This window comes from Astatotilapia calliptera, chromosome 6 (genome assembly GCF_900246225.1).
Source record: "Astatotilapia calliptera chromosome 6, fAstCal1.2, whole genome shotgun sequence".
Lineage (NCBI taxonomy): Eukaryota > Metazoa > Chordata > Actinopteri > Cichliformes > Cichlidae > Astatotilapia > Astatotilapia calliptera.
In genome coordinates, this window is record NC_039307.1 from 27183028 (window position 1) to 27196670 (window position 13643).

At 40.7% G+C, this 13643-nt stretch overlaps 2 protein-coding genes across 2 annotated transcripts; both read left to right on the forward strand.

Moving 5' to 3' along the window:
- Positions 1–1038: 1038 nt before the first annotated feature.
- On the forward strand, positions 1039–7402 carry lap3 (leucine aminopeptidase 3). The gene is made up of 13 exons (XM_026171428.1): positions 1039–1242; positions 1416–1537; positions 1619–1673; positions 1760–1865; positions 2838–2997; positions 3091–3255; positions 4098–4256; positions 4328–4452; positions 4558–4646; positions 6298–6400; positions 6509–6588; positions 6667–6779; positions 6905–7402. The coding sequence occupies exons 1-13, from the start codon at positions 1144–1146 to the stop codon at positions 7089–7091; spliced, it is 1563 nt and encodes a 520-aa protein (XP_026027213.1). The 5' UTR covers positions 1039–1143; the 3' UTR covers positions 7092–7402.
- A 608-nt stretch (positions 7403–8010) lies between these two features.
- med28 (mediator complex subunit 28) lies at positions 8011–11537 on the forward strand. Its single transcript, XM_026171429.1, has 4 exons — positions 8011–8231; positions 10562–10628; positions 10707–10819; positions 10960–11537. The coding sequence occupies exons 1-4, from the start codon at positions 8073–8075 to the stop codon at positions 11161–11163; spliced, it is 543 nt and encodes a 180-aa protein (XP_026027214.1). The 5' UTR covers positions 8011–8072; the 3' UTR covers positions 11164–11537.
- Positions 11538–13643: the final 2106 nt, after the last annotated feature.

The window sequence follows — 13643 nt, forward strand, 5'->3', positions numbered from 1 at the left end:
TGAGAGATTCTTAGCCGATGATGCAATAAATAATTGTATGATGTGTTTAAATAAAGGACAGTGCTTTTAAGTAAAGTCTTCCTATGCAGCTTTCTATGAAGACAAAAAAAGTTGTTTGTTAGCAAAAAAGTGAAAAAATTATTTTGAAAAAGAGTTCATGTTACATCAGCAGGTCGAACTATTTCAGAGTCTTCAAGATCCATTCTCCCTTCTTCATAGAAACGTGTGTTCAGGCGTCTGTATATAAGATAGCATTAAACATCAAGTGCTTACTTTTTTGTGACTAGTTTATGACTTCTCTGGACACCAAAGCTTTGTTTTTCTTCTTAAGAGATTGTCTACAGCAGGGGTGGACAATCTTCCCAAAGAAGGCCACATGAGAAACTGAGACTGTTTCTTACGCGGCCTGACATTAATTTGAACTTTTTCTAATTTACTGGACTGTCCCTCAAGAATAGTTTCTAATATGACCCCATTGGGAAGATTAACTACCCACCCCTGGTCCACAACATATAACGTCCGATATCCCTTCATTCACACACATATACACATGGTTTAATGATGTTAGAGAATCCCCTAAAAATCATTCCATGTATACAGTTAACTTTTATAATGGAGACGTGCTGTACCTACTACTAATATTGACCAGAAGAAGACTGATGATGCTTTTTAATGTCAAGCTTGAAAGAATATTTATTAGTAGATTCATGTTATAGTCAAAAATAAAAATACTGAAGATAAATACTGTGTGTGTTTTTATCTTTTTGCAGTTTATGTCAAGATTGTTTTACTTAGTGAAGTCAAACAAAGGCGATTGTATCAGTTTATATTACAGCCATTTTAACATACAAATAAGGAACCCGTGAAAACAAATATAAAGTGTTCATTAAAAGTATGAAGTTGCTACATGTTTTTCCAGCTTTAGGTCTTCTTAAACTGCTTTGATCGCCAAATAATACCACCAGTATCCGTAATACTGGCTCTTAATCAATTATCCATCTGCCGCTAGGTGGCGACAAAGCCCTCTCTCCGTCGTCTCACTGTGACGTACAAATAAACGCGACCGATCGGCTTCCTCTCGCACATGCTCAGTGTACGACCTTTAAAAGTGATTTATTTGGGCTCTCGGTGTGTGTGCAACAGATGACAATGTTTCTGGTGAGGACAGCTGCGCGGACGGCGGTGCGGACAAACTCCTGCAGGTCGTTTTGTGTCTCACACACTCAGCTGAGCGACAGAAAGGTGAGTTTAGCATCTGGTGACAGTTACATCATCATCATCATCACCACACGAGACTCATTCAGTTTCAGATCAGTTCGGCTCCGTGTGTTGGTTCAGATGCTCTGCAGGTTCATGCGTGAGAATGTGGCCGTCTGCATCTTTTATCATATTAAACGGTGTTTGTGTGTCTACAGGGTCTGGTGCTGGGAGTGTTTGAGAAGGAGGAGGAGGAGGATGAGGGCACTCTTCACCTGACAGAGGCGGCTGCAGGGTTTGACAAGTCTCTCTCCGGAAAGCTCTCTGAGCTGCTCAAACTGTGAGTCTCTTTTACCTGCAGACTGAGAGTGAACAGCATCCTTTGTGTGCGATTAGCCTCATAAACATTTGTATTTCCCAGCTCTGGGCCTGCACTCAAGAACGGCAAAAGCAGAGTATTTTATGGACTTCACAAGGTAACAAGGTGTGACTTTATGTTTATAAACCCCCGTCTACTCAGTCTAAGATCTCCTGATGAATGTTGTTTGTGTGTCTCCTGCAGGACTTCCCATGTGTAGCATTAGTCGGTTTGGGTAAGAACAACGCAGGTGTTTGTCGCACAGAAAACTGGGACACCAGCAAAGAGAACATCAGGCAGGCTGTGTCAGGTATGCCGTTGGTGTGTATAACAGAAGGAGTAAAGTGTTGTGCAATATGGCTTAAATGTGTTATGGACTGGTTCTTATATAGCGCTTTTCTACTCTATTTGAGCACTCAAAGATTTATACAACATTCCCCATTAATACAAGCATTTTTTTTTTAAACTTCAGCGAACACTTCATCAGCCAGGGATAAATCCACCAATCTTCTGATTAGTAGATTATCTCACCCATCTATCCATCCATCCTCTTCCACTTATCCAATACATGGTTCTGGTGGCATTCCTACATATTTCCAGTTCCTTATGATGGATCTCAAGGTGTGAGATATGCAATCTCTCCAGCGGGTTCAGTGTCCTCCACGGGATCTCCTTGCAGTTGGGTGTGACTAGAAAAGCTCCATTTGGAGGCATCCCAACCAGATGCATGAACCACCTCAGCTGGCTCTTTTTTTTTTTTTTTTTTTTCCATCTATGACATATCCCAAAGTCATTGACCATTAATTTTATCAGCCACAAAGTTAACTCTGCCTTTTCTTATTCCTTCTGTTTGTTAATCAAACAGTCATGCTATAATAATCTGTCAGTGTGGAAACTGCTGTTATGCTTTGACACCCTTAGAAATGTTTGTACAAGTCTAAGGTGCGTTTGCGAATGAGTGCTTGTGTAATCCGTGTACTCTGGGTACTGGAGCATAGCACAGCACCTCTGAAATGCTTTGGATCTCAAAGTGAAAGTAAATTTAAAAAGTGCATCCTCTGATTCGGACACGAATGTTACCTATCTTTAATGCCTCTAGGATGTTTAAAAGGTAAAAATAAATGCATCATATTTGACCTTTAGCTCAGAGGTAATGCAGATTGTCACCTTCAGGTTCTATTGCACAGAATTGCTTCTGTTGCATGTTACATCTTCATCTGCACTCATTCGGGTTTATGCTGAATTCGTACCTGGTTTGTTTCTGTCATTCATGCGCGTTCAGCTGGCTGCCGGTTGCTTCAGGACCTGGAGGTGAGCCACGTGGAGGTGGACAGCTGTGGTGATGCCCAGTCAGCAGCAGAAGGTGCCGTTCTGGGATTGTTTCATTATGACCAGCTCAAATCCAAGAAGAAGACCAAAGTAACAACGCAGCTTCACGGCAGGTAGATTCGAGAAACTGAAGCTCGCTGACTGTCAGAGGTTTTTAACGCTTTAAATACAGCGACATGCTACTTCCTGTGTCTGACTCTTCCTAGCGCTGACGTGGTTGGCTGGGAGAAAGGCATCGTGTATGCAGAGGGCCAAAACCTGGCACGGCTTCTCATGGAAGCGCCGGCCAATCACATCACGCCTACTGCTTTTGCCAAAACCATTGAAGAGAAACTGGCTCCACATGCTGATCGAGTCACCATACACAAGAGGTGAGTGTTTCGTTAATCATCATCATCCCCGGCACCGCTTTCAAAATCAGGAAGAAAAAAAAAAAACATGTATTGTCATTATTATTGTTATTATTATTGTTATTATTATTGTTATTATTGTTATTCTTCTTCTTCTTCTTCTTCTTCTTCTTCTTCTTCTAGCTCTGAGCACTGAATGTATTTATTTACATTTTTTTCATATTTTTTTTTTTTAAGTCATGGGCTGATCTGTTTTCTTTCATAGGGGAACTGATTTTCTTTGGACTTGTTCAATTGGTTGAACAAGATGTTACCATGTTTATATTGTGTAATAGACACACAGTGTTTAATTGATATAAAGAAAAAGCTGTGTGTGGCCTTTAGGCATGGCACATACTCTTATAAACAGATAAACAACAGAGCATCTTCAAAATAACTGCGCTTTGGCATCTAAGAATTTCCCCTCCAGGTTTCAGGACCCTTTCAATTCAGTTTCCAATTTCGTTGTACTATTGTACTAGGTATGACTGTGCAATGACAATAAAGATTTATCTCTTATCTCTCAAATTACTTTGCCTCCTCTCATCAGTTTCTAATCAAATACTGTACAAAATCGTCCCATTCCCCCGACTGAAGGCATATAAAAAATATTTTTTTATGCATCCATTCTTTTCCACTTACCTAATTTAGGATCAGAGGGGGTCTGGAGCCTATCCCAGCTGCCACAGGGCGAGAGGCAGGGTACACCCTGCACAGAATAGCCCCAATAAGTGAATTACTGTTGTATATTTGCCGATCCTGTTTTTGTTCTGAAGAGTAGATGAAGTAGAAGTGTTTTTGTCTAATAAACTGTGCCATTGTAGACCGCAGGCTTGGATCGAGGAACAACAGATGGGAGCCTTCCTTAGTGTGTCTAAAGGTTCAGAGGAGCCCCCTGTCTTCCTGGAGCTACATTACAACGGTTCTCCTGACAGTAAGCAGCCTCCGCTGCTCCTAGTGGGGAAAGGCATCACGTTTGACAGGTAACACACAGCAATACGGGCTGGGATCAGATACACCATACAGTGCTGTCTTTACGATTCTCTGTCTGTAGTGGGGGCATTTCTCTGAAGCCCTCTGCCTCTATGGATGCGATGAGGGCCGACATGGGCGGAGCTGCCACGGTGTGCGCCTCCATCGTCACAGCAGCATCTCTGAAACTCCCTGTCAACATTGTCGGTGAGCATCTTGATATTAAATACCCTGTTTGTTTGTTTTTTAAATTTATTTTTGTCATACATAATATGTGTAAGTCTGAGCACTTCACTGCCCTGATTCATTCAGGTCTGGCCCCCTTATGTGAGAACATGCCCAGTGGGAAGGCTACTAAACCAGGTGATGTTGTCAAAGCCAAGAATGGAAAAACAATCCAGGTTAGTGGAATCCTGAAATGGGCATCGAATTGCTACCTGAGTGTGCTTGTGCCAACACTGTGGCTCAAGTGTTAGAGCGTGCCATCTACCAGTCAGAAAGCTGATGGATCAATTTGCAAGAACTTGGAATTGCTTCTGAATGTTAGAAGGTGCTTGGACATGGATTAATGTGCTGTAAGAATGTGCTTGTGGCTGGTGTTTATTATTAAGGGGGAAAAAAATCCAAACCTACATGGCCCTGTGTGGAAAAAGTGATTTCCCACTAAACCTAATAACTGGTTGACGACCCTTGGCAGCAACAACTGCAATCAAGTGTTTGTGATAACTTTTCCAGCACTGCGGAGGAATTTTGGCCCAATGATCATTGCAGATCCCAAAGGGTTGATTCTGTTAGTCTGGACGTAGCGTTTTCAGTGGGAGAAATGATTTGTCTCTCATCCAAATGACTTCTTCAGTCTCAGCTGACTGCAGGTTTCCCCAACCTTATAAACAGTATATTTGTACAATGACTGACACCAGCCCACTGAATGAACAATGGGCTGTGAGGTCAGTTCCTTTATCATTAATATGCAGATTGTAATGACCATTGATCAACAACCAATTAAGCCCAATTATTTGCAAAATTGTTGTAATTCAGCCCCACTGGAGGGTTTTCAAGCATGAGCTGCCTTTTTAAGGTCATGTCACAGCATCTCAATTGGATTCAGGTCAGGACTTTTGACTAGGCCACTCCAGCGTCTTCATTTTGTTGTTTTTAAGTCATTCCAAGGTGGACTTGCTGGTGTGTTTTAGATCCTTGTCCTACTGCAGAACCCAAGTGCGTTTCAGCTTGAGGTCACGACGGGCTGGACAGCCTCCTTCAGGATGTTTTGGTAGACAGCAGAATTCATGGTCCTATTTACCACAGCAGTCCTCTAGGTCCTGAGGCAGCACAACAGCCCCAGAACATAACATTACCACCACCCTATTTTACTGATGGCATGATGTTCCCTTTCTGAAATCCTGTGTCGGCTTTATGCAGATGTAATGGAACACATACCTTCTAAAAATTCAACTTATGTCTCATCAGTTGTTGAATCCCGAACTCTGACCTTAACTCAGGCAAGTGAGGCTTGCAGTTCTTTAGATGTTGTTCAGGATCTTCTGTGACCTCCTGGATGATTCATCGAAGTACTCTTGGAGTAATGTTTTGAGGCCGGCCATTCCTGGGAAAGTTCGCCAGTGTTCCATGTTTTCTCCATGCCTGTATAATGGTTCTCAACATGGTTCATTGGAGTGCTTAGAAATGATTTTGTAACCCTTTCCAGACTGATAGATCCCGATTACTTTGTTTCAAAAGTGTTTCTTTAGATCATGGTATGATGTGTTGCGTTTTGAGATCTTTTAACCTGTCAGACAGGTTTTATGTAAGTGACCTCTTGATTCAACAGGTCTGCCAGTAATCAGGCCTGAGTGTATTTAGTGAAACTGAACTCAGCTTTCCAAAAAATGTGGTTAATCAGAGTTAATTTATGATTTAACAAGAGGCACAACTACTTTTTCACACAGGATCGGGTAGGTTTGGATAACTTTTCTCTTTCACACCACTATAAGTACCAGGACATTTACTGCATGTGTACAGTTGTACAGTGTTTTTGTTTTTGTGTTCCAGGTTGATAATACAGATGCAGAGGGCAGACTGATCCTTGCTGATGCTCTCTGTTATGGACATGTCTTCAACCCCAGAGCCATTGTCAATGTTGCTACGCTAACAGGTAGGATTTCTTTAGCAGTTTGTTTACACAGTGACATCAAATTTTCTTTATGCTGCAAGACATTAATCATAGACAAATGTCAAAATCGTGGCGTATTTTGTCTTCAAGGTGCGATGGATGTAGCGCTCGGCTCAGCGGCAGCAGGAGTCTTTACAAATTCTGACTGGCTCTGGGAGCAGCTGCACAGGGTACTGCAGATACACGTTAAAACACGGTGTCTCAGTTCATCAGCTCTTCTGTTAACGTGTGTGTGTCCGTGTTTGTAGGCTAGTGTTGTGACAGGTGACAGGGTGTGGCGGATGCCTCTGTTCCAGCACTACACCAAACAGGTGACTGACAGCCAGCTGGCTGACCTCAACAACATCGGCAAGTACAGCCGGTACGTATCTGTGTCTCATCTCCTGTTAGAGGCATCGCTGCAGCAGAGAGACGTCCAGTCAATGCTCCAGTGTGCAATGAATTGGAATTTTTTTTTTCTTCTTCTCATGAGTGATTTCTTTTTAGTTCTGGTGGTGCGTGCACTGCAGCTGCATTCCTGAGGGAGTTTGTCAAAGCTCCTCACTGGGCTCATCTGGACATCGCCGGTGTGATGAGTAACAAAGACGAAGTCCCCTACCTGAGGAAAGGCATGTCTGGAAGACCAACACGTACACTGGTGGAGTTTGCTGCTGGTCTAGCCCACAATGGCTAAAAGGAGATGGACAACAAATATTGATTAGACTATTTCCCAATCTTCTAGCAAGACTCAACAGTGTAGGAACAGACCGAGGGCCAAACACGATGGTCAAATGCCACACAGTGTGAAACAGGCCACTGGATAAACTGATATAATTATATGAAATGGAGATATTTTTGTAAAACATCTGAGCTTCACTGTTTCCATAAACCACATGCATCAGTCTCAGACCAGTCCCTGGTCCTGTTGTCATCCTGAAGCTGTGTAGCATCAACAGTATTTTTTGTAGTATGAATAAATAAATTCTTACTGGTAAATAAAAACTGTTTTGTATGACTGTCACTGTTCAAACATGCTCTATTGAGAATGGATGTACACGGTGTACCTCATTATAGTCATGTGATGATTTATTTATTTATTTATTGCTAGTTTAGGGGCAAGGCACTGCCCCCAGTTTTTTATTTAAATTATTTATTTTCTTTTATTTGAAGGATTCTGGAAACCTGGCTGCAGATTTGCTTCCACTCAGAGATGGCAAAATGAGTGAGCTGGCCTCTCCTCCTGGATGATACCTGACTCACTCGTCCCACAGGTGTTCGATGAGTTGGAGGTCAGGACTCTGCATCATTTGAGTGCACCCACACTAAAGTGGGAAAACAGTTTCTTTGAGGACAAAGACTTGTATGTAGGGGTGTTTAAACTACGTTTGCATTCCACTACAGTGATGCAGCTGCTGCCAATTTCTGGTACACAACTGTACAAAATATGAGACATTACTCAGAAGCTTTAATGTATATAAAGATATAGATTACTATCATCTCTCAGGAGGACGCTTTGACTAAATTATGTCCCCCACAAAAAAGCAACAGACCAGAAAGATATTGCCACTGTGTCCCAAAAGATGTGCAAAAGGTTGTCCACCTAAGTTTGGCTAGAAAGCTCTGTAGACTGTATACGCATGCGCGGACTGTAGAGGGGAAAAACAATCGGATCAAGATGGCTTCGTCCATGAGTGGGATGTTTAGCGGCCAGCAGCCTCCTGGTGCACATCCTGTCGGGGGTCCCGGCGGACCGGGCCAGCCGAGTTTTGCTAGTGCCGCTCCCAGGACGCAAGGAAGCAACACGCTGGTGGATGAACTGGAGGCTTCTTTTGAGGTAGGAGTCTTCAGTGCTGGCTTCCTTTAGCTGTGCATGCTAACTGTCGCTAGCAGCTTTAGCCGGTTAGAGTTAGTGTTTGTTTGCTGGTGCTGTTGTACCGCAGGGTGTACCCATTTTACATTCAAGTCCTGTTCTTAAAATTATTAAAAATAATAATTATTATTATTATGAGCAAGTATTGTGGCGTGTAACAAAGTCCCAGCCTCGCCCCCTGTCTGTGCCCTGCTAATTAGCAGACACTTGGTAACAAACACACGGGCTGCTGTCTTTTTTTTTTTCTAACACCTAAAACACCATAATCCTCCCTCTTTGTCACTTAACTAAAGAAAAAAAAGAAAAAAACACAATAGACACACACTTCACACATCATGTACATCTGACTCCTTTGTTGGTTTAATGCGCTATGCTTCTAGCATTAAGCTGGGCAAACACTGTGCGATTTTTTTTTCTTCAGTCGCGTCATTCAGCTCCTGCTCAAACTGTACGATTGAGTCGCAGGTATTAGAAGTTCGTAGGTCACGATACTATACGGCCCGATGCTCTGATGCGACCTGAGTGCTCATACTGTGTCTCTCGCTCTCCCTCTCGGTCTTTCACTCACACAGCCCCCCCATCATCAACTTTGCTAAATTGCTAATGGAAAACATTGAGCAGCAATGTCTATCCAACTCTTTTCACGGTTGTTGCGGTCGTTTTAATTTTGTGACGCCACGTCGAAATGTCTCGGCTGAGCTTGTGTCCAGACCACACGCTGCACTGCCACGCTGAGTTCTCTTTGCACAATATAAATTACACGAAGGATCTTCTCACATGCGTCTAACTGCTTTTGGTTGGGGACCTTAGTTCTTCAAAAATAGCTGTGGTTTTATATTATGAAACCAGTTTCAGCATGTCTTTGGAAAAATTTACAAGATGACAAAGCTTGGAGACAGACCCGTACAAACACTTTCACACAAATGTAATCTCCAAAGAAAAAGGGTACAACCCAGATGTCCCAGTGGATATCCACAGATAAAGAGCTACTATCAAACCTCGCTGCCCGAATGAATGCCATTTATGTGCCAGGTGTTTATCACCTGACATCAGAAACCACTGTGAATAATGCTGCTGTCAGAGTAAATCTCTGCACCCAGTGACAAACACAAGAATGGAGCTCTTTAATGCAGACTGTATTTAAGTTTCACTAAGGCATAAACATAGAAGTAGTTCTAGTTACAGTTTTTTACTAGCATTGATGTCTTTATCGTATTTTTCCTCAGTTGCAAATCAACAGCATTGCTAATTTCTTTGTGTAGGTTGGGAGGCAGGTATTATTCACATATTTTAAAGTTTAATTAATCTATTTGAGGACAAGCAGTCTAGAAAACTGCCTGGACTCAAAGCTGGAACATCACTCATTCCACATCAAATCATCACTTTTTTTTAAAAGAACATTTTCTGCTTAAGCACCTTTGATTTGCTTGAAAGTTTCAGGGTTTGAAATTTATAATGATTGCTGTGAAATTTTAGCTTCATTTGTTAAATACTATTTTAGATATCTAGGCAGTCTGAGGCAGTGTGTGATCAGAAATATCTCAAAAACTTTAAAAAAATAAAAGCATGACAACGTAACAAGTATCAGTTCAACATTTATGGTACAGCAAAATAATTAAGGGAAAAGGGGATTAGTAACTCATTTCATGTGAATAGTTCAGATTTCCATCTCCACATGCCGTAATTAGCAGTCTAGTGCAACACGCTTACCCAAATACTACGACTGCTACGGCATGTTGACTACTGCCATGAATGCTGCAAGACTGTGAACTTGTTTGACTCCCCAAGGCAGATTTCAGGGTGAGAAAAAACATGCTTGAAGTGGGTCAACAGATCATTTTTCTAAAAAGTATCTGATATAGAAAGGTAGCATTTCACAGAAATCATCATACATGTCATAATAATGGATTGCATTTATATAGCGCTTTTCAAGGCACCCAAAACGCTTTACAATTCCACTATTCATTCACTCTCACACACTGGTGGAGGCAGCTACAGTTGTAGCCACAGCTGCCCTGGGACAGACTGACAGAAGCGAGGCTGCCATATCGCACCGTCGGCCCCTCTGGCCAACACCAGTAGGGTAAAGTGTCTTGCCCAAGGACACAACGACCAGGACAGAGAACCCAGGGATCGAACCGGCGACCTTCCGGTCATAAATGCGCTTCCCAACCCCCTGAGCCACGGTCGCCCCAGATTTTGGACCTTTGATCTTAAAAGTTTTAGCCAAATTTGAGATGGTTGAGCAGAATGTCTGTTATGATTTAAGAATGTTGTCTCTTTTTATTCTTTAGGCATGTTTTGCATCCCTGGTGAGCCAAGATTACGTTAATGGAACAGACCAGGAGGAGATTCGAACAGGTCAGTGAAGCACAACACTTTTATTTTCCACATTTCACATTTTAGTCCGTATGCTGACATGTGTTGTGCTTATTGTAGGTGTGGACCAGTGCATACAAAAGTTTCTGGATGTGGCTCGGCAGACTGAGTGCTTCTTCTTACAGAAAAGGCTTCAGCTGTCTGTGCAGAAACCAGAGCAAGTGGTGAAAGAGGTAAACTATTGCAATGAATTGGGTCCACTTATGTTTCCAATAAATTTCCTTGTTATTTGTGCAAAATAAAATAAACAACTAGTCATGAATGTATGTATTATTCATTTTTCTCAATTCGTCAACTTGTCCTCTCACTTCAGGATGTGTCAGAGTTGCGTAATGAACTACAGAGAAAAGAAATGCTGGTTCAGAAGCACTTGACGAAGCTACACCACTGGCAACAAGTGCTGGAGGATGTGAGCGGCCAGCATCGTAAACCCTCAGACCTTCCCCCTCCTGGACCGCTGGCCTTTCTGGAGCAAGCCTCTGCAAATCTGCCCCCTGCCCCTTTAAAGCAAAACTAACACACCACATGTACAGTCACATCATTTGAAACTGCCCCGCTCTCAAAATGTGCTGTTATGCATCCAGTGTGTGTAATAAACCGCCTGGAAACAGCAAAACAGTCGCTTGCCAAAATAAAGACTCTGCAAGGTTGGGATTGACCTGAGTCCGCCAAGGCTGGCTGGAGATGACACAGAAACAAGATATGTGAGCTTGCATTCATCAGTTGTGTATGCCTCATTTGAAGTAATCGGCAAATAAAGTCTGGATTTGAAGGATGGCAGTGTAATGTGACTGTATCTAAAACAAAGAGCACTTTCCTGCAGAAATGTGGGGAGGTTATTACAATATTTCTACAGTTTTTTTCCTCTGTTTTCATTTATGTAAATATTTTCATTGTGTATTTTTTTTTTATTGTAAAAATAAAATATGATAATTTTTGAAACTATACTGAAGTCTTAGTTATTTTTTTTTTGCAGAGTGCATTTTGTGATATAGTGATTGAAACAGGTTTGACCTCGCCCTGTAAAATTTCCAAGGTGTACTCCTCGGGTTTATTGGTGGGTCACAAATGAGTAGTACTCAACCTCTAAAACTAGCTTTGCATCGTCTTCTGATAAAACACTGAACCGAGCCTTTGGTGCAAACCAGAGGGTCAGTGTTTAAATGGCATGGAAGGATAAAAACAATGGGTTGTGGCATTTTGGTTCGGTATTGATACTCCTTTAGAAATCCTTGAGTTTTGTGGAAATTAAGTATTACATCAATAGATGTAATACTTGATATAATAATACTAGACGCACATGAGACTGTTGCTCAAAAAACATAATTTAGGAATAAATTATTTGTCCTCTGTGTTTACATAAAAACAAAATAACATTGCTATCTTGGCATTTTGGTTTAAACAAATCTACCTGCCAACAGCTTTTATTCCAGGTCACCACTACACTGAGTCAGTAGTGAGTACAGAGCATTATGAAAGCATGTTGTCTCTGATGTAATTGGTGTCTTCACACCACAGCAGATTTGTTCTGCTCATTCTCACAGCTCTTGCATGTTCACAAACAGTACAGTCAGGCAAAATATCCTCACAGATGGTGCTCCGAGGACAAAAATGTCTGCAAATGGGTCTGTGGTCCTGACATGAAGAAACCTGGATTTTGAATGTAACACTAATGTGTTTAATTAGCAGTTATCCACTCTTTTAGTACAGTTTCTGATTGACATGGACTACATTTAACATGTTGTATAGTGTGTGTCTAATGCAGGCAGATATCTAAATTGACAGAAAGACTAATAAAAAATATAAATGCTCATGTATGTCAGTTTTTGACTTCCAAAGACATGACTTGGGAGAGAAGAGCAGAACATATTAGTCGCAAGGATGAGATATATGAGTATTTGTGGTCATGTTTGCGAGATACACACAGAATTATTAGATAATGAAGCAATCAGTCTCAATCAGATCTCATTGTGCAGCATGACAATAGCCCCAGGCATGTACTGCTGTATACGGGTTCTGAGTAAGTGTCCAAATAATGAAATAAAAGTAAACTGATAAGTGAGAAATATGATGCCGATGAAGAAAATGTTGACTTACAAAGTAAAATGCTAAAATAAAACTTTGTGCTTGATGATAAATAAAAGTTTTGTAATCCTATGTTTAAATTTAATCAAAATTGTGACTTACTAGGAACAGAATAACAAGAATTTAAGCCAGTAGTGAAAGATATAAAGCTAAAAGACATAGAAAAGAATAAAATAGAATAAAACTTGATTGTCATTGTACATGTACAACGAAATCGTGGGTGCTCCACATCAGCTGTGTTGGAATAAAATATAAATAGTAGACAGCAGGAATAAATAGCATACAGGAGAAATATATACAAAAACAATAGAAAGATACATCGGAGAACAAATTGCAAAGTGCTTCGAAGTAGTGCAAAGAAAATTTTTGTTAGATATTATAGTATAGTATTATTTTATGTGTTTATTTATTTATTTTACTACAAAACACATTGGTCTTAACTGTGCATATAAATAAAACTGACTTACTTAATATAATACTACAAATTTCGTAATAAAATCAAAACAGAGAAATGCTAAGGCAGGTTTAGCATGAGGCAAACACTCAGTAATATGATATCTAAAATCTGAATCCATAGTATCTAAATTCTGCCATGAAAATTTTAATTCCAACTTACTGATTTATAAATTGACCTTATTTAATAAAGTATAACTTAGACTTTAAAAATCTAAAGTTTGAGTCCTTTAATCAAAATCGCGGTAGTATATCAAAATAACTTGTTATAGTTTATGAAAGTAAATCAAACACCTTGAGTCTGTAGCTGAAAATGATACAAACGTAGATCATAAACAGTCAACCAAGTCAAATTTATAACAGGATCAAATTTAGAGTACGAGGTCAAAACTGTGACATTATAAAGCAGTTTCTGATTTACAAAGTCAGATTTAGAGATATAAAAATTTGGGCTTGATG

Coding starts and splice junctions, on each gene's coding strand:
- lap3 (XM_026171428.1), top strand. CDS start 1,144: ATGACAATGTTTCTGGTGAGGACAGCTGCGCGGACGGCGGTGCGGACA. Junction 2,998..3,090: donor ACAACGCAGCTTCACGGCAG/GTAGATTCGAGA, acceptor GACTCTTCCTAG/CGCTGACGTGGTTGGCTGGG. Junction 6,401..6,508: donor CAATGTTGCTACGCTAACAG/GTAGGATTTCTT, acceptor TTTGTCTTCAAG/GTGCGATGGATGTAGCGCTC.
- med28 (XM_026171429.1), top strand. CDS start 8,073: ATGGCTTCGTCCATGAGTGGGATGTTTAGCGGCCAGCAGCCTCCTGGT. Junction 10,629..10,706: donor CCAGGAGGAGATTCGAACAG/GTCAGTGAAGCA, acceptor TGCTTATTGTAG/GTGTGGACCAGTGCATACAA. Junction 10,820..10,959: donor CAGAGCAAGTGGTGAAAGAG/GTAAACTATTGC, acceptor CTCTCACTTCAG/GATGTGTCAGAGTTGCGTAA.